The 27,500-nt window shown below is 34.5% G+C and overlaps 2 protein-coding genes across 2 annotated transcripts in view; one reads left to right on the forward strand and one right to left on the reverse strand.

Moving 5' to 3' along the window:
• The window catches only part of usp44 (ubiquitin specific peptidase 44), a 14,928-nt gene extending 7,138 nt beyond the window's left edge, over window positions 1-7,790 (forward strand). The window contains exons 4-7 of the mRNA XM_056455471.1: window positions 2,729-2,924; window positions 4,162-4,270; window positions 4,347-4,552; window positions 6,825-7,790. Of these exons, the coding sequence (XP_056311446.1) occupies window positions 2,729-2,924; window positions 4,162-4,270; window positions 4,347-4,552; window positions 6,825-6,955 (642 nt within the window). The 3' untranslated portion in view covers window positions 6,956-7,790. The remainder of the gene's footprint in view (window positions 1-2,728; window positions 2,925-4,161; window positions 4,271-4,346; window positions 4,553-6,824) is intronic.
• Window positions 7,791-11,660: 3,870 nt separating this feature from the next.
• metap2a (methionyl aminopeptidase 2a) overlaps window positions 11,661-27,500 on the reverse strand; it is a 22,595-nt gene continuing 6,755 nt past the window's right edge. Inside the window, exons 4-11 of the mRNA XM_056455479.1 lie at window positions 24,295-24,397; window positions 21,911-22,072; window positions 20,904-21,085; window positions 19,772-19,866; window positions 19,607-19,703; window positions 19,412-19,515; window positions 15,925-16,040; window positions 11,661-15,200 (exon numbers count right to left, since the gene is read on the reverse strand). Coding sequence (XP_056311454.1) covers window positions 14,948-15,200; window positions 15,925-16,040; window positions 19,412-19,515; window positions 19,607-19,703; window positions 19,772-19,866; window positions 20,904-21,085; window positions 21,911-22,072; window positions 24,295-24,397 — 1,112 coding nt within the window. The 3' untranslated portion in view covers window positions 11,661-14,947. The remainder of the gene's footprint in view (window positions 15,201-15,924; window positions 16,041-19,411; window positions 19,516-19,606; window positions 19,704-19,771; window positions 19,867-20,903; window positions 21,086-21,910; window positions 22,073-24,294; window positions 24,398-27,500) is intronic.

Here is a 27,500-nt window from a genome sequence, read left to right on the forward strand (position 1 = left end):
TAAGAATTTTGAGTTATAACGTCGCAATTATGAGTTCTAAAGTCAGAATTGCGAATTATAAAGGAGTTTCCTGTTATGGTGACTGACCATAAATGGAATGTTAAAGATTCATTCTTAGGTTCTCTGCTATGTGATTTGGTATGGGCTTTATAACTCGGAATTGTGACTTTATAACTCGGAACTGCTACTTCATAACTCGAAATTGCTACCTTATAACTTGGAATTGCTACCTTAAAACTTTGGCCAGACGGAATCTGCTGACTTTTTTTTTTTAATTTCTGCTGAGAATTTTGGTAAAAATCTGTGGATTTCTGCGGAATTATTTTGGGAGTATCATAACTAAAACCTTAATATATCAAATAAAAAAATAATATCTTTTAAACTTTTATTTAATGTTTAAAGAGCCCCTATTATACATGAAATAGGGTCATATTTTAGTTGTAAGGGTCTTAAACAACAGTCTAATATGCATGCAAGGTCAAAAAACACTTTCATGGTCTTATAATCTGCATTTATTTTTACCTAATTATCCCAGCGACTCCCATATGAATCGTTCAGAGATTCATTTGTTCCCAAATCCCTCCTTAGTGCAAAGCTAATCTGCCGATGACAGCCTGTTGCGATTGGTCGAAACTGACAGCCTTCAGCGCGAGACAAAGTGAAATGCCCAGCAGCTAATCAACAATATAAAAGTAGTCCACAGTGCATACACGCTTCATAGTGTAAGGCATGGATTTTGGCTGCCAGTGGGTGAATGTAAATACAGACGATGTGCTTGAAAATACAGACGACTAACTATTTTATTGAGCAAAAACTCCAAGAACTGGCGAGGAGATCTCCTAGCCCGTCACAGTCTACCTCAGGGGTGGGCAAACTCGGTCCTGGAGGGCTGATGTCCTGCACAGTTTTGCTCCAACACTAATTAAACACACCTGAACATGTTAATCCGTGTCTTCAAGATCACTAGAAATCTATAAGCAGGTGTGTTTGATTAGAGTTGGAGCTAAACTGTGCAGGACATCGGCCCTCCAGGACCGAGTTTGCCCACCCCTGGTCTACCTGCTCTTTTCACTCAGACACACACACACACACACACACATTACCCTTTTTCTCAGAGGGCACAACACACACACACATTACCCTCCTCCTCCTCAGAAGACACAACACCAGGGCCGGCGCGTCCATAGAGGCGACCTAGGTGGCCGCCTAGGGGGCAGAAAAGAGAGGCCGCCGTCCGCGACAGCTCCCTCGCCAACCGCGTCCTCAGCAGTTATATCCGCGCCTAGGGCGGCAGAATAGAGAGGGCGACGTCCGCGACACCTCCCTCACCAACCGCGTCCTCAATTATATCCACAACAGCCCCCCGTCCTCACTTTGCTAACGGGTCACTTTCGTTTTCACTTTCGGGTTGAGGGCGGCGTGATCGTCCTTTGCCTAGAGCGGCAGTTCAGCTTGCTCCGGCCCTGCACAACACACACACATTACCCTCACCGTTCGCCTAGAGCGCCAGTTCAGTTTGCTGGGTGCAATTTAGACACCTCACCTCAAACCTGAGCTGAAATATTTTGAAACTTGACCGCTGCATGTGTGTAGGAACAACTGATGATCCGTAAACAAAGCGGCACGCGTCGCGTTTTTAACATTGATTTACACATGATATGAGAATATAAAGAGTTAACCTGAAACAGTACACACGGTTACAAGTAACAAAACACAACTAAATACATAATTTGCAAGCTAGAGTAAATGAGTAAGTAAAGTAAGTAAACAGAATTAATGATGGGCTAAAAATCTGTGGAAATCTGCCTAACTCGGAATTGCGACTATAACTTGAAATCACAATGTTATAACTCTGAATTCTGACTTTACAACTCTGAATTCTGACTTTATAACTCGGAATTGTGACTTTATAACTTAGAATTGTAACTATAACTCAGAATTGAGACTTTATAACTTGAAATTGCAACTATAACTCAGTGACTTTATAACTCGGAATTCTGACTTTATAACTCGGAATTGCAGCTTCATAACTTTTTTTTTCATTAAATAATTTATTTTTTATTATTCTGTGGCGGGAACGTGCTTCCATTTGCCTAGCTGTGGTGGTAAAAAAAAAAAAACTCAGATAGTAAGGAATTATTTTATTACTAATAATTCTAAAGATCCTTCGCTGACTTTTACTGTGCCCATGAAGTCCATAAGACCATAAGCTAGGGGTGTCCAATCCTGCTCCTGGAGTACAAAAGTCCTGAAAGGTACAACCTGTCCTAAACATACCTGCCTGAAAGTTTATAAAAATCATAGAGACCTTTAGAAGTTGCCTAATAGGTTAGAGTTGCCCTCCAGGAGCAAGACTGGGTACCCTAGTGTAGGGTGTCCTAGTTGACATTTTTAGGTTCCAGAAGTATGTTCCCAAGTGTCCCAAGCTGCTGTAGGCCATTGATGTGCACTTTTGTGAAGGCTGTGTAGGCCCAGGTTCAGCAGAAGCACACATTGATGACAAATATTAATCTATGCAGAAAGAACAGCAATGGGTTAAGTGTGGCATTTGGGAAAGGGCCAAAATGAAAACTGGGAACAGTACACTGTTTACGCTGCATGATTTGTTTAATCAGTGCTGCCACAAGGGGTGCTGTAGAACATACTTGTGACAGATTGTGCTTCCACTATGACAAATGTTGAGGCAAACACTGGTATTATTTTACTAAAGTGTCTTTTTTTCTTGTAGGTGAGGTGTTTGGCATGCAATCATCGCTCAAACACAATAGAGCCCTTCTGGGATCTTTCTCTGGAATTCCCAGAACGTTACCACAGCAACAGTAAGGATGCTGCACAAGTACCTTGTGGCTTGACAGAGATGCTGGCTAAGTTTACAGAGACTGAGGCATTGGAGGGAGCCATATATGCTTGCGACTACTGCAACAGTGAGTTGGAAACATTAAAGGAACACTTCACTTTTTTGGAAACAGGCCTCAATAGGTTCAGTCCCCTAGAATTAAACTGCGATTCAGCCTACGTCTGGGTCTGGTAGTAGCAGATTTAGCTTAGCATTAATCATTTAATTGGGCCACACCATTGGCATCTCACTCAATTAAAAAATGTTTCTGTAATTTAAACTTGACTCTTCTGTAGTTACATTGTGAAATACTGATATGGCTAGGAACTACACTCTCATTCTGGTTATCAAGGAAGTTAGTTGCTGATGCACTGATATCACCGAGCACTGTTACCTAACTGAGTAATATTTTCAGGTGCTGTGTAATCTCACTGCAACTGCTGCAGCCATGGTGTGCCAGCAATGTTCCTTGATTATTACGCCAGAATGAGAGTTTCTAGCCATAACATTTTTTAATTTATTAGGAATTTATGCTAAGCTAAGATAAAAGTACTCCAGGCAGACTGGGTGACCAAAAAAACTGAGATAAAAGCAAGTCAACAATCGAAAATCAAAAAAAGTAGGGCTGTCAAATGAATAAAAAAATGTACGTAATTAATCACATTTCTTTTTGTAATCAATCATGATTAATCGCGCAATGTAATTAATCATGATTATTCAAGAAACGCCGTTTTTATTACAGAAATAAAAACATAGGCATTTAAGTGCCATTTCAATTTCAAAACATGTTGGATTCTAAGTGGACTACAAACACACACACACACACACAGAGACCCGGTGAGCGAGGGAGGGATCCCTTCGGATTTATCAACACGCATGATCGCGTTCATCAGATTTGCTTAAACTAAGCATTCTAAAGTATGGCTGTATTTTACAAGCAAAGATTCTGACAGAGGAACGTGAAGCAGACGCTTTACAATAGGGGGAAACACGTCAAACTTATGAAATGTGAGGGCTCATGGACGCAACTTACAGGCAGAGAATAGGGCTGTGGCTGTCTTTGACAGCTTGCGACTTCATTTGCCACTTTCACTACAGTACATTTACATGGACACCAATACTCTGCTTTTATGATTAAGATAATACTGATTAACAGTCTATCATGTAAGCAGCGATGTTTTTTTTATTTTATTTTTGACAGGGCTAAAAAAAGTACACATCACTTTCCAGTTTTACATCAAATTTTTACCGAAAAAAGACAATCCCACTGATCAAAAAAGGCATCGATGTACTTACACAATTTCTTGTTTTGCTTTCTCTATAAGACAAACGACGGCGATTCTGTTCAAAGCAGGTGATCTTGACTGAAGCTCAGAAACAGCTGATGGTTCACAAACTCCCTCATGTTCTCAGATTGCACCTCAAACGATTCAGGTATCCACACACATGCATTTTTCACAACTTTGAGGTTTCGGTGGTCAATCAGTTGTTAATGCATGTATCTGTTCAGGTGGTCTGGTCGAAACCACAGGGAGAAGATCGGTGTTCATGTTCAGTTTGAGCAGGAGCTGAACATGGAGCCCTACTGCTGCAAAGACTCCAGCAACTCACCCCATCCTCAACACTTTCTCTACCAACTTTCTGCTGTCGTCATGCATCACGGGAAGGGATTTGGATCTGGCCATTACACTGCCTTTTGCTATAATACTGAAGGAGGTAAAACATTGTTCTTTTCTGCTGCCATTTTAATGAATAAATTTTATGTAATAGATTTACACAAATGAACTGATTCTTGTACACATACTAATAATGCTCTGGTACCAAAAAAACAATACCATGGCACGTGTGTGCACAGACAAAGAAACATGACAACAGAATTAATAGAATGGAGATTTCAGAGACTAATGCTGTGTTCACACCAGACGCAGTATGCGTGGATCAATTGCGCGTAAATATATCCGTATAGATAAGGATTTGCGTCATGGGCAGGGCTTGTGTCTGCCCGGTGACTAGCTTCGTTACTAAATGGCTAACATGGATTTATTGAGAGATTAGCTGTGCTTTTATGAAGGTTGAAAAACAACGTAGGGTCATTGTGCGTCATTTGCGCGAATGTCTATTCACGTCTTTACATTGACTTAACATGTAAATCACTTGTGCTTGATGCTTCATCTGCATCTGGTGTGAACGCAGAACAGAACAGAAGCTCATACAAGACATTTTTTGGTGCTGTTGCTGACATGCACCTCTCAAAAAAATAAACCCAAAAGAGCAACAAAGAAAAAACCAGCAAAGAAACTCGACACAAAGGAACACAACCTATTGTCAGATAGTGTTTCGGAAGTGTTATTGCAGATCAACACAAACAGCGCGCAGAATTATAAATGCTCTGCAACGCGCAAGCGTCACGCCAATTACTCTGCATAAACCAGGCTTATTTTATTTACACTTGCAATTTGTTTAATTCACTCCGCAATAAGAATATTCCAATCAATCTAAATTAAAGATGTCATTCCAAATAGAGCTATTCAAGTCATCTGCTGAAATATTTTCATGTCAAAAAAATTAAATACCGCAATGTCAGATTTTTCCAATATCGTGCAGCTCTATTTTAAACCTTTGAGTTAAAAAAAACCCAATAAAATTAAAAGAAGAAAACATTTTGTTGTTTACTCACCCTTTACTTGTTTTAAACCTTTTATGTTTTTTTTCTTGGTTAAATACAAAAGAAACGTGTATCCATTGACTTTCATAAGATTTGTTTTTGTACTACAGAAATCAATGGTTACAGGTTTCCAACGTTTTTTTCAAAATATCTTCTTTTGTATTTAACAGAGGATTTAAAACAAGGGTGAGTAAATGACAACAGAATGTTAATTTTGGGGTGAACTATCCCTTTAAATAAGAAAATGATTGAAGAAACTATAAATTTGCTAAATTAATGAATTCGTTTGTCTGCCTAATACAAAAAAAAAAATTCAATAAAAGTACAAGAATTCGATCAGTGATTTACCAAAAATTTATCAATATTTCACTCCTGGAAAAAGTGGTATCGGAGCATCGCTAATAACATAAAACCAGAAATTCATTCATATAAAATAGTCGATCCATAAAAAGACCGTTTGGACATCTTAATAGCTCATAACACATTTTCTTCTTCTAAAGATTGCTTAAGAAGTGCTTTGCAGAAATACAGTAGTTCTATTTGTACTTTAAACCTACATATAATGCCATCCCTCATACTGCAAACATTAGCTTAATTGAAAAAATTAAATGGTCATCATTTTCTCTTCCTCCCCAAATTCCAAACCTGTTTGAACAACCTGTTGAAAGCAAAAGAAGATATTTTGAAGAATGTCGCAAACCAGTAATCATTGATTTCCACAGTATCCTCTTGTTAAGTCGTGACATATGGAATACTGTTTGCGGGTTCAAGCAGCTACTCATTTGAGTTGAGAAAATGTTTGTTTATGACGACTTTTTAGTCATAACAAACATTAAAGTGAATTTTATATAAAATCATGGTGTACACTACAGTCTCTGGTCTTTCTGCATCACAGACACCAATATTTTAACACTTTCTGGTCATGTCATGGTTATATATATTGTGAGCGAATTGTTTTTCGAAAGTATTACATCGCTTTGTAAACCTTTATTATTACTATTTGTTGAGTAATAACTCCCCATACAGTTTGATAGTGTGCTTAGACCAGAAAGGCGCTTCATGTGATGTCACACTTAACAAGCGGATATGTGCTTTTCCCACTAATGTCAATGTGTCAAGCGCTATTGGTCATCAGGATTCTTCAAAATATCTTCTTTTGTGTTAAACAGAAGCTCTTAGTTGTAAATGCTCAGTACATTTAATTTTTTTAGGTGAATTATCAATTTAAATACTCATAGTTTCCATAATGATTCAGTAATACAGAACACAAGTCTTAAAAGCACCTTTAATTAACGCGTCTTCTCTCTTTCTCTCTGTTTCCAGGGTTTTGGGTGCACTGTAATGACTCTAAACTGAGTGTGTGCGCGGTGGAGGAAGTGTGTAAGGCCCAGGCCTACATTCTCTTTTACACGCAGAGAAACGCTCAGGACAAAAGCAAAGAGAGTGACCTCTGACCCTTCAGATGTAGAGACTGTCCGCTTGTACATTCTGTTGATATAGTTTCGGGACGGTTAGTTTGTCTCCTTTTTCTAGTGTACAGCAAATGTGGAAGAGGGTATGTTTTTGTCACACGCACACTTATGCCTTACAGTTTTACAGATCTTTGCAGTGATTGTAGCGTTTCAGTTGTGTGTGTATGTGTGTGTGCGCAAAGAGAGTGAATTTGGTCCAAGCCTGAGGCATTATTGCTCTCACTAGTGTCCGTGTTCATCGTCTGCAAACCAAAGTTAAGTTGTGAATGTGTACCAAGTCTGAAACATTCATAGCGTCAGTATAAAAAGAGGTTTTCTGTCTTCATATCTCAAGTGTTTTATTATCTTCGGACATATTCTTTTTTTTTTTTGGATAAGTGCCCTGCCAAGTCAGATCAGTTTTAAGATGTTAATAACTTTTAAACGAGGCGCGATTCAGGAATTTTTCTGTCACCTTTTCAGAATGTAGTTTTTATACCTGGTATTTGGGTAGATGACTTTTTTTTTTCCCATTTTACAGGAAAATGTCAACGATTTTTTTCACCAGCAAAAGAAAAAAAGACGATGTATGCTGTTATATTCTCCCTTTGTCTGTTTGTGGCGTTTAAACTCTCCTCTGTAGTTCGTACACTTATTTTGGATGTACGTGTTTGTTCGACTCTCACACACTCCTGCTCAAATCCCGTTTCCACATCTTGTTTGCTGTTCAAATCCATTTTCCTCCTCCGCTTTTGAGCAGGTATAGATGTAAAACTATGCAAATTGTTACCTCAATTCATAGAGAAATTTACCTCAATAAAAGGAGAATATTTTTGCATTTTTCTAAACAACTCGTCTCGGTTTTCTTTACTGTGTTTGGTGACTTAGGTGATTATTTTATGAAGTGCATGTTGCTTCATATTTCACATTTTTGTTGAACAATTGATAACACCAGGGGTCTGATTTATTAAATTTACTTAGAAACCTCCCTAAAAGTGAACATACACTAGAATATATTTTAATTCATTTATTGATCATCGTATCATGAATAAATGATTACCCAAGTTAAAACATTCCAACCTGATCTCATGGGAAAACTTAAAAGTTTTGATTTAGTAGCTAATTTATGAATTTGATTTTATAAAATTTTTTTTAGAAAGAAGCTAAATGTTCAAGATTGTACAAATTCATATGAACCAGCTACTAAATTACCAAACAATCATATAGTTAAACATTGACGTGATTTTTATACTCTATTTACTAGGGGCGTAACGGATTCGGATGGATCACAACCCGTGGACGGCAGATAATTTTTTTTTTTTTTTTACTGGTAGATTAATCATAAATTTGTAACTATCACAGAGAGATCGCCTCTCGCATCATTCAAATCACATGTAAGAAAGCATTTAGGCTTTCCTGTAAAATATAATGATGGCGGAAGAAGTTGTGGTGGGTTATTCAGGATGTGGTGGGTTTCAATAAAGGTGTTTTCTGTCACTACTTATTTAATAGCCTGCATTAATCCATTCAGTTTTAGCTGCACGATTATTCATCAAAAGTTCATGATCTCAACACCCACGCAACATAAATTATAATTATAATCATGGTGATTTGCATATGTTTATTAATCCTTTGAATTGCTGCATTCAAATCTGTATTTGAAAAACACAAAAATCTAGAGATTCAGTCTTTTGACTTATAAAGTTACAAACAGTCAAATAACATAGAAGTACTGGGATAACAGTTTTAGTTATATCCACTGATGTTTATGGTAAAGATTAAAATCACAGTCATATGCATTTAATGACTCTCAAAAATGAAAGTTGTAGGCAGCAATTACATTATTTAACCAATAGGTGGTGACAACCAGTCATCAAAAATAAGCCACTGAATAATTCTTCAAAAATTATCCATCTAGCAATGAAACATGAAGTTTTATGAGTGAACAACTGAATCATTTATTGAAAATGAGACTAAAAATAAATATGGGTTGTACAAATTATAATGTTAGATTTCTATATTTAGTGTTATCAGCAACAGTAGTAACTGAATTTTTTTCACAGTACTAAATATTTTACAATTTACTTTTTATTCAGCTGATTATTTCTTCATTTTATTTTTAACAAAATTATAGGTGCTAAGTTCTGTTTGTTAAAACCAAAAGTGTCTTCCAGTACTGTTTTTGAAATAAATGCAAAGTAAATGACATTTGTCTTCTCCCCTTTTTGGCTGATCTGAAAAATGGTCCGATCCATGGCTAAAAAAAAAATGTGATCCGAACTTTGAGATTTGTCATCCGTTACACCACTACTATTTACATAATTGTCACACAAATAGATCATGGACCTTTAAAATGAATGTATATTTTGCTACACTGCATAAAATGCATAAATTGGACATATACTTTAAAAAGCTGTTAGCAACATCTAAAAGCCTTAGTGTTAATTACAAATCATCTTTAAAATTGCACTGTTGCGTAAACAGCAGCTTCTATTATGTCACGACTACTGTTTTTAGATATTCTTACAACTAAGCATAAGACGATATCCAGTTTTAAGGTTTATCACGGTTTTGAAAAGTCAAGGTTTTAAAACTCTTAATTTCATGTTATACCGTTTCTAAGGTATTTGTAAGGTGTGTTTTTTACGTGCTTTTTATGACAATTTTGAGGGTTTTTTTATGGCAACAGTATCTCCAGCAGAATAAAAATTGCTGTATTCTGCATGCCAGGCCAGTAGGTGGCGATGTCATTTTGTCAAGAAATACTTTGCACATATGCTTTTTAAGTCTGCCTCCATTGTTTTGATTGTAAAGTACTCTTCTCATGCTTTTAGACTCAAGTAATATAGACCATTTTGAGAGATGTAAACAAAAACAATGGTCCTAGCTTATTTCCTGTATTACATTTTTCATTTCTATTGCTTCCAAGAATCCAAAAAGAGCCAAATATTGATAAATAATGTTATGATTGAATTGTCTCTTGTTACAGTTATGAAATAGTTTAATAACAGGCAGGAACTGTTCATGAGCCACTGACATAACCACATTGAAATAGTCTACATGCAAGTAATTACGCATAATTGAGGATGGCTGACGTGAAACTGACGTTTTGATAAAGTGTTGAGATCCCGAAGTGCAAGTGCATCAAAACACTGCACCAAAGCATGATCCCAAACACCCAGGTCACGTGACTAAGGTGTAGTTACACCATGAAACTAAAGTGTTTCGAAACACTAGGTCACGTGACTAAAGCGATTCAAAACATCGATCATTTCAGAAGCATTTCGAGACCTGGCAAATCTGCGTTTGACTGAGTGTTGGGAAAAAAAGCTCTATGTCATGTAACCTAATGGACTGTGCTGCAAATGGCCCGAGTTCGAATCCCAACTTGTGCAAATACTCTGAAATTATGACTTGATGTATTTATTAATGTTACTTTTTTATAACCAAAACAAGACATATTTATTTACAAAGTGTTAATTTAGATGTCAGACCAAAGTTAAAATAAAACATGTTACAAGAACAGAGCATTTAAAAACTAAAATCTATAATTGCATTACCCTGGATTGTTGTTTTTAAATAGCAAATACATTTGCGCCACTTTATGGACTCATGGGTGTTTTGGTCTAGAAAAGCGGCGTGTTAAGGCGCATTGTTGACACATTGCTATTTTGAGGAACTAAAATAGACTGTGCAATAGACCAGCTAAAAACAGGTCTAAAGTCCAGCACAGAGCGTGTCAGTTGTGTGCCTCGCTTACACATTGCTTATTACACGCAAGATGACCAGCAATATGCAAATATCTTTACAAATGAAAAAGAATTAAAGCATTAAAATATTTTTTATAATTATTATTTTCTACATGAATATAAAAGCCACTGCCTCCATGTCTTCATCTCGGGGGGCTTTTTTTTGTTTATTCATGACAACTTGCTTTTGTATAATATTATTATTAGCAGTATTATTTATTATATGTATATTTATATTTGTTTTATTAAAAATGAGCTTATATTTGTCCACCTGTCAGGTTTTGGACCATATGGGGCATAGCATGATTTCTGCTGAATTATTTTGGGAGTATCATAATTAAAACTTTAGTATGTAAAAAAATATATATATATCTTTTTAACTTTTATTTAGTGTTTAAAATGCAAATCCAATTAGATTCACTTTATTTGGTAAACAATGCAAGTCTCTCATATAATATATCTACTAAAAGACAGAAAATATTACTTTACAAACTGTATTGTACATAAATCATATGAATATTTTTAAATTAGTCAATAATTTTACTGTAATTAATTTAAAAACTGAATAAATATAGATTTACACATATTTACTAAAGTAAATGAACAGAATTAATGATGGGCTAAAAATCTGCGGAAAATCTGAGGAATTCTGCGCACACAGATTCCGTGTTGGTCTACCCATTACTCATTAAGAGAATAAGCTCATCCCTGTTAGACCATGTGCTGCGGCCATGTTAGACCATGTGCTGCTTAAAACAGCAAAAGTGGATTTGGACACGCCCTTAATGCTTTTGCGCCATGCGCTTTTAAAATAGAGCCCTCAGTTTTTCATGAAGCCTCACTTTGCCCACCACTACACATAATTGTAGTTTTCAAAAATGCATATTTAGTTGTAAGGAGTGTTTACGTGACACTGATATATCCAAATAATGCAGTCAAATGATGAAAGATTCAAACAATTTCAAGTACTGTACAATTTATTTTGTCTTTAAAAAAAATCAGGGAGTTCAAAAGGTAGTATGTTCTAGATGAGACAGTCATTTGATATTTTACAAATATCAAAACCACTGTGAAAGCTGTGCGCATTATGATTTGCTTCCTGATGAATTTGTTCATCTTGCAAAAGCCCTTCGGTGAAGTAAAGCCAAGCAGCCGTACTCTTTACACTCTCTCATTCACTACACAGAGTACAAATGAGTATAAAGTTTTTATCTTGCCAAAACTCCAAAAACGTTAAATCGGGCACTGCCTCGTGCCCGTGCATAGTAGTTTCATGCCTTACTTAATGCTGAGTATATGCTGTTTGCTAACAGCAGCCGTTCAGTTTTAAACTAGTTTGTTTTTTTAATAATGCCTATATGTTTTGTTTTGGGGTTTTTTTGCATGGGACTGGAGTGTGTTTATGTTTTATGTACAGGACTGTGCAAAAGTCTTAGATCTCTAGTAGTTTTATCACCAAAAAGGGTTTTGAGTAAGTTATTTATTTATTTATTTATTTATTCATTCATTTACCTAAGGCTTAGTCCCGTTATTCATCAGGGGTCACACCAGAAAGAACCAACAACTTATCCAGCATATGTTTCACACAGCGGATGCCCTTCCACTGCAACCCAGTACTGGGAAACACCCATACACATTCATTCACACACGTACACTATGGCTAATATGGTTTATTCAATTCACCTATAGTGCATGTATTTAGACTGAAGCACCCAGAAACAGAAGCACCCAGAGGAAACCCAACACAGGGAGATCATGCAAACTCCACACAGAAATGCTAACTGACCCAGCCGGGACTCAAATCAGCGACTCTCTTGCTGTCAGTCGACAGTGCTAACCACTGAGCCACTGTGTCGCCATTTTATTTTTTACATTTAATAAAAAAAAAAAAGAATTTTTAGGAAATATCAGTTTACATTTCCAAACATTTATTTTTGCCATTAATTGTATTTATTCAGTGAGATCTTTTTTTTTTTTTATCTGAAAGCTCCCAGTGCTCCACACAGAGATTTGATCTAGCCATCATCATCAGGCCACTAGCCAGGGGGGTTCCTACTAACAAAGTCCAGAATTTGGCCCATATATGAGCTCATTTATCCGATTTTTGACAGTATGCCATCATAAATTGTGAAAATAACCGAAAAAAGAAAGCTTTGAGACAAATTTAATTATTTATTCATTTTTCAATGGACAAATTCTGACTGAGGAATTGAGCTGGCCAGTTTGTTATTTGCCTATAGGCCACAGTTTTTAATTTAAAATAAGTTTTAACAGATTCCTAATTGTTTTTTTAATGATGGATTATAATAAATTACCATTTGAAAAAATAAATATTGTTTTATATTTCTTTGTTCAAAAAAATGGATTTAAAATTCTACTCTCATTACATTATTCCTAAAACTGCAATAACGTACATTTTAAATGCACATTTGTAAATATAAACAAATTTTTGTAAACAAAGTAGTATGGTAAGCACACAAAAATGTAGGAAATATATTTGTTGCATCAAAAACGGTGGTAATGATAACCATCCAACAAGCTAATCCACAAATTTGTGCTTAAAATATCACTAAAATGCAATATTTGAACCTCATAAGTTAATAGAAAACGAAGCGAATTACTGCAAAAGGTCCACTTTTAATAGGCTGGCTACAGGCCTGATCATAAAGAAATTTAGACAAACTAAATCCATTTAAAACTGGTTTGCCATCGGTGCACTTGTACAGTTTTTCAGCTTTCTTGAAGTATCTTTGAGACGTTCTTCTGGATTTATTCCCTCAGTTTCTACTGTTTCTTCATAATGATTGTGAGATCAGATCTCTCTGGAGCACTGTAATACTAGTAATGGGAGAAACATACCTTTTCAAGATTCAAAAACATCAAACCAATTGCTTCGCAAAACGATTCATGGTTTCATGGCTAATTAAAACCGTGTAAATTCAACAAAAAATCAAGTGCATTAAAGTGTGCATTAAAATATATATTTTTTACACTTTTACAATTATACCTAGATTATCTAATATCATTAAATATTAAGTGTATGCATAATATGCGTTAATTCCTATCTGAATAAAGCTGAATGATTTGTTTATATTTTTATAGTATAACATGAATCACCCCAAGCAGAGACCATTACATTTATTAAACATTTCGAAATATTAATAATGTAACAAAGTCCCATTTACTAAAATCACTGATTTGAACAAATCATTTGTAAAGGTTTCGACGCTTCGAGAAGTCATTATCACTAACACACTGGCTATTCAAAGACTCAGTGGATTATTACCATTCATGGCAAAAACTATGTAAACTGATGTTTCCTACTGACACACTACAATAAAAAGTTGATATTTGAAGGCACCAAAACAAACATGTCTATAACCTCACCCCTTTTTGATGTCTCTGCTATTGTTACTAGACACGCCCCTTCCTGCTGATTGGCAAAAGTGCGGATAAACGCGTTTTTAAAATATTGCTTAGCTGACCTGTAAAACCAAGTTTTGGCCTAAATGGCTGGTCACACTAAGGATGCTAAATATAACGATAACTATATCTGCATTTACAGCAAACAATAACGATCTGTTTATTTTTTTATAATAAGATTTATTTTTGCACTGCCACCTTGTTACCAGCAGATGTCCTCAGTGTGCTATGATTCTGGCGCATCTGAATCCAGTGAATCCAGCTCGTGTAATTATCGAATCAAACAGTGAACTTAGCTAATCGCAGTCAATGTTGACAAGAAATAATAATGTATATATACCAGCACAAAGACGCTAAAACTATTGTCAATACCTGAGGTACTTTTATACAATTTGCTTGCTTATTTGCTAAAAGTCTTATCATTCTCTCTAAGGGTGCACAAAAAAAATTTCAAGATAGTCATTATGTTTAATGTTTTACATTAACATGACTTGCTTTGCGTTTAACATGACACAATATGAGCTCCTCCACAATGTTGTCTGTAGCTTTAAATTGTGAAAGCCCTTTATGTTTTAATAGATTCTGATTGGCTGTCAGTATTTTGTTTATAAACTGAAAAAAATGTTCCAAAAGTGATCCCAAATATATAGTTTTTCTACATCTTTATTGTTATACCTGTGGTCTGAACTCTGCTGTCATTTTAATTTTCGTTAATTTTGCACATTTTTCAAAAAATTCTGTAATTTTCTTAATTTCGTTTATCTTTATAGTTATCATGCTTGGTGTGAACAGCTCTTAAGACTTTTGCACAGCACTGTACATCTTAATAGTCATCTCCACGGCTCACCACTTCTTTGCATGTGGGTCTGAGCAGGATGGTGTGTTCAAACTGAGCCGTGTACGAGCCCTTGGCATCACACAGAGGAGGGTACGGGTCGATGATGCCCAGGTCACACAGGTTCTTCAGGGCCATCAGGTATTTGCTTTCGCCCAAACGGTCCAGCCAGCGGCGACAGAACGCAAGGGTGCCGAAGTTCTCGTTCACCACGTTAAGCAAGTGCTTTGCCCTTGGAAGCCTGAAGTTCATTAAAGAGAGGTTATAAAATAATTACATTTTTAAAAATAATTGTTTGAGAAATTCTGTTTCTGAACAGCATGAACGTTCTGCAAAACATCTATTTTTGGATTTCTGTTTTGAAAGTTGTATAGCTTTGGAGTGACCCAAGCATGAGTGAAAAAAATTATTTTAGGGGTGGTGGGATGGGGTAGGGGTAAACAGTTATTAAATCTGATAATTATATTCTCTAAAAGACTCAATAGCTGCATATAATAAATTGTTTGCATATTGTGTAGTGCCTGAAAATTGGCTAACTTCTGTGTATTTCGGTTCAAACAGATATAGTTTAGTATCTGCACCAAAGTAATTATGTGCTGAACTGTCTCTCACAAATTTAAGACACACTCCCTGTCCAAGCAGGTGGTCACATTTGATATATTGACGGATGTTAGCTGATTTTCAGCTGTTGCAAAGTTTCTTGATTATTACGCCAGAATGAGAGTATAGTTTCTAGCCATAACATCCTAGAAAATAGCAATTTTTCATTTTCTGTCAGTCTTTAAATAGGAAAATAATAGAAATTTTAATCATCTTTAAGCGAGATACTAATGGTGTAATCCGAATCAATGATTTATGCTAAGCTAGACCCAGAGATTGGCTGAATGGATTTATAAAAATGGTTCTACTCAATTGTTGGGGTTAGGGTTTAAAAAGTGTGGTGTTCTTTTAAGCATCACTCTTACCTGATTGGCACATGTCCAACATCAAAGTTCTTCATGTAATGTGAGCAGTCCATGTCATCATGCACCACTCCTTTACCAGTGCTGCCAAATGTCTCTATAGCGTACACCTCACCCTCCTATACAGCAGTGGAATAATCAAGGTACAGTCAAAATATTTACATAATTATTCCATGAACATGATTATTTATGTAACAAATTGCCATTTCAATCTGTTAAGTTCCTTTAATTTAGATTCTTAGAAAGGACAACTTTCTAGCATTTTAACAACAACCAACAACAATATACAACAACAACCAACAACAATAAAGCAAAACACATAAGGGATGAACACACAGACTGGGTCGTCGGGCCCTTTAATTGCCAGGATCCTATGCACTCTGTTACCCTTTTTATATACATATAGACTATTGAAATTATACACTACCTGACAAAGGTCTTGTCGCCTATTAAAGTTTTAGGAACAACAAATAATAACTTGACTTCTAGTTGATCACTTGGTATCAGAAGTGGTTTATTTAGAAGCCAAATGTCTCTAGATTATGATTATTTTTCCAAAATAAAATATGATCATGCCTTGATTTTTAATTATTTCATTAGGACAGTAAGGTCCGACTGACTTTGTCTGACTTTGTTTAGACAAAAGTCTGGTCACTTAACAGAAATAATGTACAGTGTAGTATATAAAGTCATGGTGGAGTGGAAAAAGAATTAATACTGCCCATGAGATTGGATGACTGCATCCATATATCTTTCCAATGACTCAAATAACTTACAAATAAAGTCATCTGAAATGGCATAGAAAGTGTTCTTGCAGGACACCCAAAGTTCATCAAGACTCCTTAGATTCATTTTTAATGCCTCATCCACCATCTTACCGCAGACATGCTCAATAATGTTCATTTCTTGTGACTGGGCTGGCCAATCCTTGACCTTCTTTGCTTTCAGGAACATTGATGTGGAGGCTGAAGTATGAGAATGAGTGCTATCCTGCTGAAGAATTTGCCCTCTTCTGTGGTAATGGACATGGGCAGCAAAAATCCCTTGATACCTCAGGCTGTTGATGTTGCCATCCACTCTGCAGATCTCTCGCATGACCCATTACTGAATGTAAACCCAAATCATGATTTTTCTTTCAGCAAACTTGACTGATTTTTGTGAGAATCTTAGGTCCATGGAGGTTCCAGTAGGTCTTCTGCAGTATTTGTGATGACTGGGATGCAGTTCAACAGATGATTCCAAATGATCAACTAGAAGTCAAGTTATTATTTGTTGCTCTTACAACTGGGATTGACGACAAGACTTTTGTCAGGTAGAGTATAATTATACTGTATTTAACATACTGTCAACTAAAATCATAATGCCTGTTAAAAGTATGTTATTATTATTATTATTATTATTATTATTATTATTATTATTATTATTATAACCTTTATTTTACCAGGAAAGACACATTGAGATTAGAAATCTCTTTTACAAGAGCGTCCTGGCCAAGATTAGGCAGTACACGTCACATGAGTCAACAAACAAAAAAAAACTATTTAACAGTTAACATGAATCACACTGACAAACTGTTCAAAACATCTACAAGCCTGTGTTTCAACTTCTAAATCATTTATATTCTTTTTAAAAGCATTTAATGAAATCAACTCCTTAAACAACAACTTTGTTTGTAGATTATTCTATGCAAAAGGTGCTGCGTATTTAAAAGCCTTTTTTCCCCATCTCAGTCCGCACTTTAGGAAAAGATAGTAAATAAATATCTTGTGACCTAAGGCCATAGTTAAGAACAGGCTTTTTACAAATGTAATTCTGTAGATATGATAGGAGTAAACCCAGTATAGGTTTGTAAACAAGGATATGCAAGTATGTATACATATTGTGATAAAATGGAAAGTGAAACTATAGGCAAAATAAAAGGTTCAATTAGCAGTACATTAAGGCAAGGTAATGGTAATGGTAAAGGTAATTAAAATGGTCATGCCCAACTGAGCCTGGTTTCTCTCAAGGTTTTTTTTCTTCACTTCCGCCTTTAGTGAAGTTTTTTTTCCCTCTCCGCTGTCGCCACTGGCTTGCATGGTTCAGGATCTGTAGAGCTGCGCATCGTTGGATTTGCTCTTCAGTATTTGGACTCTCAGTAGTGATTATTAATCCACACTGAACTGAGCTAAACTGAACTGAACTTAAACACTACAAACTGAACTACACTGTTCCTGTTTACTGTGACCTTTTATGTGAAGCTGCTTTGACACAATCTACATTGTATAAGCGCTATACAAATAAAGGTGAATTGAATTGAATTGAATAATCATAACACACATTACCACACTAATCTTTAGAAACACTAAAAAAAACATAAACACAAAAATACACAAACACACACTCAAACAAAAACACTCCCATACACAAACACACTAATAAACACTCAAACACACACAAGCACAAACATACACATACAAATACACTTAAATACAAACACTTAATGACTCAATTACAAAAATACTCACTCATTCAAACGCACATACACACACACACACACACACACGCACACGCACACACACACAAACGCGTATACACTCACTCAAACACAAACTAACACACTCAGACCCAATATCACTCAAATACACATGCTAATAAACAAACACACACACAAGCAAGCACAGACACACACTCAAACTAAAAACATAAAACACCCACTCTTTCAAACACAAAAATACACAAGCAAACACACACTCAAACTCAAATATAAACACAAAACCCATACTCAAACACAAAAACATGTAAACACAATCGCACATTCAGACATTAACAGACACACACACTCCAACACAAAACCATGCAAACATACACAAACAAAAACACACTAATAAACCCAGAAAAACACAATCAAATACAAACACACAAACACAACGACTCAAACACAAAAACACTAACTCATTCAAACACAAACAGACACACACTCACTCAAACACATGTACACTAACACAAATAAACACACTTAAACCCAATATCACTCAATCAAACACAAAAACAAACACGCAAACACCCACACTCAAACACAAACAGCTAAATCAGAAAAAAAATGAAACACACACACTCACTTAAACACATAAATGCAGTCGTACACATAAATACACAAACACACATGCAGACACACACACTCCACTCAAAACACAAAATCATGCAAACACACTTATAAACACAAAAACACAATCACTAAAATACACTCAAGTCCAAACAAACATGGACACAATGACTCAAACACAAAAACACTCACTCATTTCACACGCACACAAACTAATACACAAACATGCACTTACCCAAACAGGAACACACAAGCAAACACTCAAACAAATATTCAGTCAAACAAAAACAGACACACACTCACTCAAACACAAAAAACCATAAGTGCACTCACACTCATTCACTCAAGCACATTCACACATAAACACACATACAATCATTAACAGACACACACATGCACACTCACCTCCATCCTGGTGGCTTCTCCTCCTTTCACTATAGGCACAGTTTTTCCAGCATGTATCCGGTATTGACCAATAGAGTGTCCATTTAGATTACGAATAGGCTTGACTGTAGAAATGCACACAAAATAATGCATGCTTGAAAAACTAAATCAAGATTTCCATTAAGAATCTGCAAGAAAGGATTTATATGTCAATACCTTGGTATGTTTTGCCATCTATTTCCACCTCATAGGACTCCATCACTTCCTGTATTGATTCTCCAACATCACAGAGGCGCACATCTATACCTGCACACTGAGGAACAACATGTGTGAATGCTGAGATCAAACACTTACAGTTACTTTAGTGTGAGCAAAGCTTACCTTGATGCCTGTGTTTGTGGCATCTGCCACTGCCTCCAGCAAACGGTCAAACTTTGGATTGAAGGTGACAGTGAAGGCACAGTCAATGATCCTGCCTGGAATACAGATATGCAGCCAATAAGACATTTATATGAATTATTATTATTATTATTATTATTAATAATAATAATAATAATAATAATAATAATATTAAATCATAATGGTATATTTATTCTGTTGAAATGTTGAAAGTTGTGATTTAATAATAATAATAATAATAATAATAATAATAATAATAATAATAATAATATTAATATTAATAATGATGATAATTAATATTAATACTATATTATTATTGTTGTTGTTAAAAATAATAAAAATATTAATAATTAATCATGATACATGTATTCTGTGTGTTAATATTTATAATTTATTATTGTTATTATTTTTAAAATCTACCAGAATAATAAATGTATTCTATATTAATATTTACAATTTATATATACATTACTAGTAGGAATAGTAATGGTGGTAGTTGTATTATTAATTATAATTAATACAAAATTATTGTATGTATTAGTTTTTAGTACAATATTATTATATGTTGTCACTATAGTTATGATTATGATTATGATTATTATTATTATTATTTTTATTATTAATTAGATATAATAATAATATACATTTAGAAAATGTTTTATTTTATTTGGAATATTTGCTAAATATGTAATATTTATATTTGTAATATTAATATTATTATAAATCTTAAAACAAATTATAATTTTATTCAGATTTTATATAGTTTTTAAAACTTTGTTTAGTATTTTAATGTCTTATTTTATTATTATAAATTAAGTAATAATAATAAATGTATGCATAAAATTATAATTTAATTTTACAAATATAATTTTTATATACCATATATACAATTTCTATATATATTTCTGGATAATATTTAATTACTAATATTATTACTATTATCATGGACAACAACAATAATAATGATCTAAAATCCACACACACACATTTTTTTAAAGAATATTATATTATAATTATCAATAATTGTTATTATTATTACTATTATCATTTTTATAGTTGAACACAAATAATAGTGTTTTCATCATACTGTGATGTTGTTTAAAAAATGTAGTACCGTTGATGTGTGTGCCGAAGTCGATCTTGCAGACGTCATCGTACCGCAGGACTGTGGGGTCTCCAGCGTTTGGAGTGTAATGAGCAGCACAGTTATTCAGAGAGCAGCCGGTGGGAAAAGCTAGACCTGCGTTCAGACCATCCTCTTTAATGAGCCTCCTGCTGCAGGCCTCCAGACGCTCACTAAACACACAAAAAAAAACACAACATTTTCGTAATCTAAAAAATAGCAGGATTTGATCATTTACAAACTAAAAATGAGGAAGTAACATTTTCAATTTAATATTTTTGTTTTAATATAATTTTTTTTAATATTAATTTTTAAAATTAATTTAATAAAATACATTTCACATTGCTGATTTATAAATGTTATACCAAACTCACCTGATGTCAATCATAGCAAAAAGAATAATTATAGATCATGGAATAAAAGAAATAATAATAATAAATATTATTATTAGAAATGGTGTATTTACCATTTACTGAATGTAATTTTCTTTTTGTTTTAGTTTGTTTCGTTTTATTTAGATGTCATAGTAATACTAAGAAATTAAAGAAATAATTCACATTTAAAAAATAATTTTAATAAAATGATAAAATAAAACAAATAAATCATAAATAAATAAATAACTGCTGATTTATCATCATCATTCATAGCAATATTAATAATTTGAAGAGATAATTTCAACAACATTTCTGTAATTTTGTATTACTATTATTATTTTTATCATTTTTATCTTAATTTAGAAATTGTGTGTTTATTTATTTTAAGATGTATTTTTGTTCTTTTAGTTTGTTTCATTCAATTTAAATCTCAATCATTGTAATAATAATAATAATTTTAAGAAATAATTTTAATATTTTTGTAAATAAATAAATATATTAAATACATATAAAAACATATTTTTAAATGATAAAAAATACAAACAAACAAACAAACAAACAAAAAAAAAACACACAAGTAAAATAATTAATTGAATAAATAATGAATTAATTTAAGTGACTCACCAGATGTCAATCATGGTCATGCCAGGTTTAATCCAGCTCTTGACGTATCGCCGCACTTGTCGATGAGCTTCTGCTGCCTGTCTGAAATCACTCCACATCTCCTCATTGGCTTCATCCAGTACACGCTTCTCTTCATCGCTCATTCTCCATGCAGCGCTGCGTCTGTTATTATATGATAAATAGTACAATTACAGTAAAAATCATATATCACAATGGGTAAATTGAAAAATTTTTGTGATCAAAATAGGGAAAAAAATATTTAAATATTTTGCTATAAATTACAGAAAACACTAAAATGTCATACAACAGTTGTAACTTTGTTTTCCCAGATGTTGATTGTTTTATTTGTGGATTGTTTTGTTAGGGCTAGATAGAATTGTATATGGTGTGTGGGTTATTGTAAAATCGTCACCTTGGAATTATAAGGTTCTATCTGCGTTCTGAATGATTTTGAGATTTTGAGCTTAAAAGTTTTTGCATTCCATAGCAAACAGTATGTGTGTAACATTTCTTTTTTAAATAAAAAGTCTTAAAATGTAAACAACTTATAAAAAACATCTTATAATGTAAATAAGTTGTCATTTAATAAGAATATGTATATATAACTCAATTTTGACAAAAATGTCAGATAGAACCTTATAATTCTACAGTGACGAAATGAAAAATGTAAAATTCCATGACAACAAAATCGTTGCCACATATTTAAGTGTTTGCTTTTTTTTGAGAAATTACAGGAATAGATCACCCAATAAATAAACAAAAAAAATGATTCTATCATTTACTCACCCACAAACCATCCTCCTTGTTGTATATGACTTTGTTGTATAAGACGAATGATAAAAAATTATGCTTTTACACCTGACCTTTTGGCATTGGTGTGCACACTTACATTGGTGCCCAACAATCAATGCGTTTAAAACCATTGCATTTGTCTGAAAGAATAAAAACCAAAGATACCTTTTGGGTGAACTATTCCTTTAAACCAGATTTATTTATGCATATATAAAATCACTAAAACTTTAATTTCATCAAACTTCCTCTGATTCTGATGACTTTTATTTTGTTATGTAAAAAGTTTGTAAAATTTAGTAAGATTACTAAAGCTATATATTTTTTTCCCAATAATGCCTTCAGGGTGAGTAAATGCTGTGGTAATTTTCATTTTTTGGTGAACTATTTCTTAAAAGCAGACACTATACTTATATGTTTTGATTTCGGATATAAAAATCAAGCGTGTAAATTTAATTTGATTGGGATGATAAAATTTTCATTTCATCACACTTTCTCTGCTTCTGAAGACTTTTATTTTGTTATGTAAATAATTCGTATGTAAAATTCAGTAAGATTACGAAAACATTTTTTTTTTCTTCAGTTATTTTTATATTATAATATTATTATTCAGTTTTTCTTCAGGATTAACTTGCAGGGATTAATTGTTTACCAAAATTATAACTATGTGTGCTAAAATGTGGCAGCTTAAAGACGACTCTCATGTGGAGAACAAAGTCACATGCATTGCTCAGGTGTGATTTTTTTCACAGACTTTAACGGAGTGTAAAACTCTTTAAAGTTCTGTGGGTTTCATCGATCCAAACTGATCTTTATTTTGTATTTTCTATTAGATTCAAGTCAGGTGATTGGCTGGGCCATTCCACAGCTTGATTTTCTTTCTCTGAAAGCATTTGAGAGTTTCATTGGTTGTTCATTGGATCATACTCTTGCTGAAATGTCCCCTCTGGTTTCATCTTCATCATCCTGATAATGTAGAAATTAGACTTAAGCAGCTAATATTAATTTACACTGATGAAGGGCAGAGGGTTGCTGAATAACGAGATTTCAGCTGCTGTCTGGGCTTTCACTGTGTCATTGCAATTTATCACACATTACTTATGTGGATTTCTTTGGTTATCAACATCTGATGAAAATTTCAAGTCAACGGCACCTTTAGAAATATGTTTTCTGGATGAAGTGTAAAACCCTTTTGACCACAAAAAAATGTAAAGCAGTTTCTGATTCTGATTATTGAATTGACTGAATCATTATAACTTGCTATGCATGTAACCATCTATACTTATTTTGATTTTTTAACAACTTTAAACTTCGGCAAAGTCACCTGAAGTTTTCCAATTTACACCTCATTAACGTCCTCGAAGGTGGCAGCGGGACTCCCAATAATGAATAAATAACATGAAGAAATTGAAGTTTATGAGTTGGTCCTATTTTTGGAGCTAGTTCTTGAGGTGCGAGAGAACGTGAGTGACCTCTGTGACAGTAGATATAATATTACACAGAGCACAGGGTAATACGAGGTACAGCGGCCTGCGAGAACAAGGTGACCCGAGGACATTCAAGAGTGTGTTCACATTGAGGAAAGACCTTCTCACCCATCCTGAGAGGGAGGATATTCACACTCCTGACCCACTGGAAACACACAGCTGGGGTACAGATCACAGATGGGGACGCACGGAGGATCCATTTGGGTTTTAGCTGGGGGAGAGAAGGTGGTTAATGTTAATGTGACTTTTCATGTAATCTTTATCTAATCTGATTACTATTATGATATTTCAAAAAGCAAACTATAACTCAAAACACAACATCATTTTAGAAAGAAAACATTACACACAACAACATTTCAAAAAGCAAACAATAACTCAAAACACAATACCATTTCAGAAAGCAAACATTAACGCATAACTCAAAGAGAAAAACTAAACAATAACTCACAACAAAACGACATTACAGAAAGCAAACATTAAGCCCCAAACACAATGGAAATACTCCTGAACACAGGGTGGCAGTGGAACACCAATTCCTTCTTCTTCTGGTTGAATGGCAAGTTACAAACAGAAACAGCAATGACCTCGAGACGCCACAAGAAATTCATCACAATACATTTCTATTAAGGAGGAAGAAGCGGATACTTCTGGGCATATGTATCTGCAACGTCTGCAAAATGAACGAATACTAGATGCGCACACAATTGTCAGTTTGTGGAACAACTGCGTATAGGTATAGTGCATCCACAGTAACACACAATAAGTCTTTTTTTCTGACGTTAAAATTGGATCCAAATCCCTCCCATTTCAAGGCCCAACACACTGTAATGTAGGAGTGCGGTTTGCCCGCCCACCGAATTGATTCACAGCCGCATATTAACATGTCTCTGTAGTATAGTGTATAATTATATTAACAAGACAGGACGTGTGCAAAGCACGTCAATACAATTATAAAAGAAGACGCTTCAATCCCAGTTTGTGGACGTTAAATCAAGTTTATTTTGTACATGAACATAACGGATGTCCATATTGCAGTGTATATTAATGTGTATCCTGTCACATTGGCAGTGCAAAAACAGTGCAAAGTTAAATACGCACGCTGTGTGTGTGTCTGTGTCTATGTGCGTAAACTTTGTAACAACATTGTGTGTGACTCATCGTTGCAGAAAGACTTGAATTAACTCCACAACAAATACATCAAATAACCATCGGGAAAGTTCTTACTGTAGTATTCTCACAAACATGTCTTTTACTGTGTTTTTTATCTGATGCAGCTGGAGATTGAGGCACAGTCTAACAGGCACGTGGGAACTGTGGGCAGGGAGAACTAGGCACAGGGAACAAAAACAGCTACATTGGACTCTATTTTAACAATCTAGGTGCAAAGTCTAAAACACATGGTGCAAAAGCATTATGGGTGTGTCCAAATCCACTTTTGCTATTTCAAGGATGGAAAAATACGTTTTGCGTCTAACAGGGTTGTGCTTATTCTCTTAATGAGTTATGTTTTGAGCATAACGTGCATTAAACCAATCAGAGTCTGGTCTCACACTCCCTTTAAGAGTCAGTTGCATGGCATCATGGCGCATTTGCTATTTACATGGCGGACTTTGTAAATGGAAAATCTGAATGGACAAACTGAACGCTTCACTAGCGAGAAAACAGTTTAACAGACCATCTGCACGAGAATAAAGAACAAGCCTCCTCTGACCGGCCTCTTTACTTTACTTTTACTCTTTACTTTGCTCCTTTACTTTCGTAGAGTAGGGAAACGGTGGAAACTCACTCCACTGAAGACCATTAGCCTACATATTTAATTTAGTTTATTAAGCGCAAAGATTTGTTTCAGAACTATTTCTAAATTCAGTTCTAATTTCCAGCAATCGAATAAATGAACAATAATAGCAAAGTGTGGTCAAAAAAGTTATATCCTAACACACGTTCTATTCTTATGCCCCATATGGTGAAGGAGACGTCTCCAAAATAAGACAGGTGGACATATCTAATTTTGTTTTTATTAAAACAAATATAAATACGCATATAATAAATAATACTGCTAAAAATAATAATAACATTATAATAAAAATGCAAATTGTTATGAATAATCTGAAAAAGCCCCCCGGACATGAAGAAGGCATGGGGTAGTGGTTTATTATATTTATGTAGAAAATACACATTTTTGGAATATTATAATCTTTAATTTTTTTTATTATTATTTTGTAAAGATATTTGTGTTTTGGTGTACATTCTGTGTGTATTAAGCGTTTGAAAATGCATAGGCACATAACTAGCTTGACTTTAAACCAGCATTTACTTTGTCAACGGCGTGGTCTATTTCCGTTTCTCAAAATAGCAACGCACCAACAATGCGCCTTAACACACCTCCTTTATAGGCCTGAACACCCATGAGTCCACAAAGTCGCGCAAATGGATTTGCTACAACATGGTGCAAAATGTAAAAATTAGGATTGTGTTGGTCTGAAATAGCGACAAATCACGCCAAACACGTCTTACGCCTTATTGTGCCAGGTGTATGATAAGGCCCATTGTGTTCAGAGCAGAAAATTGCAATATTCTAAAAGGTATAATAAATAAACTGATGGGTGTTTTGAGCTAAAACTTTACAGACACATCTTAAATTTTGAAAAAGGGGTAAGATAGGTGCCCTTTATTGTCTTTGTGTTGTGAGATTGTTTGCTTTTTGCAATGTCATTGCGTTGTGATCCTAACGTTGGTGTGGTGAGAGATTAATGTTTGCTTTTTTAATTGTCATTGTGATCTTAGTGTTGTGTTTTGAGATTAATGTTAGCTTTTTGAATTGTTGTGTTGTGATCGTAATTAAAGACTACAGAATACACAAGACATGTCACTCGTATCTTTTTGAATGGGGAAAAGTGTAAGTCAATATGGTGAATGAAGCCCAGTCTACTAGTACAGGAGCCAATCTTAAATTGCTATATGGTAAACAAAGCCCGCCTTCTAGTACAGGAGCCAATCACCGACCACTTTAGACTGATAATACTCAGGGGGAGGGGCTTGCAGATTTTGTGTGATTTGGATGTTTAGAAATGAAACTAAAGACACAGTCCTTGTTTAATTTTATTGGTGATTACTATTATGAAATTCGATCGTAAGCTTGGCAAGCAGTTTTGGAGAATTTAATGTTTCCCCATTTAGACAGAATGCCCGAGCATACTGCCCGAGAGGTGTTTCAAATATGGCTGCCGAGTGAAATGACTTGCCTTAAAGGGACTTTTTCGTAATGTCGTTGCATTGTGATCTTAATGTTGTTTTATCGTGAGATTAATGTATGA

The sequence above is a fragment of the Danio aesculapii genome, chromosome 4 (assembly GCF_903798145.1).
Source record: "Danio aesculapii chromosome 4, fDanAes4.1, whole genome shotgun sequence".
NCBI classification, from domain to species: domain Eukaryota; kingdom Metazoa; phylum Chordata; class Actinopteri; order Cypriniformes; family Danionidae; genus Danio; species Danio aesculapii.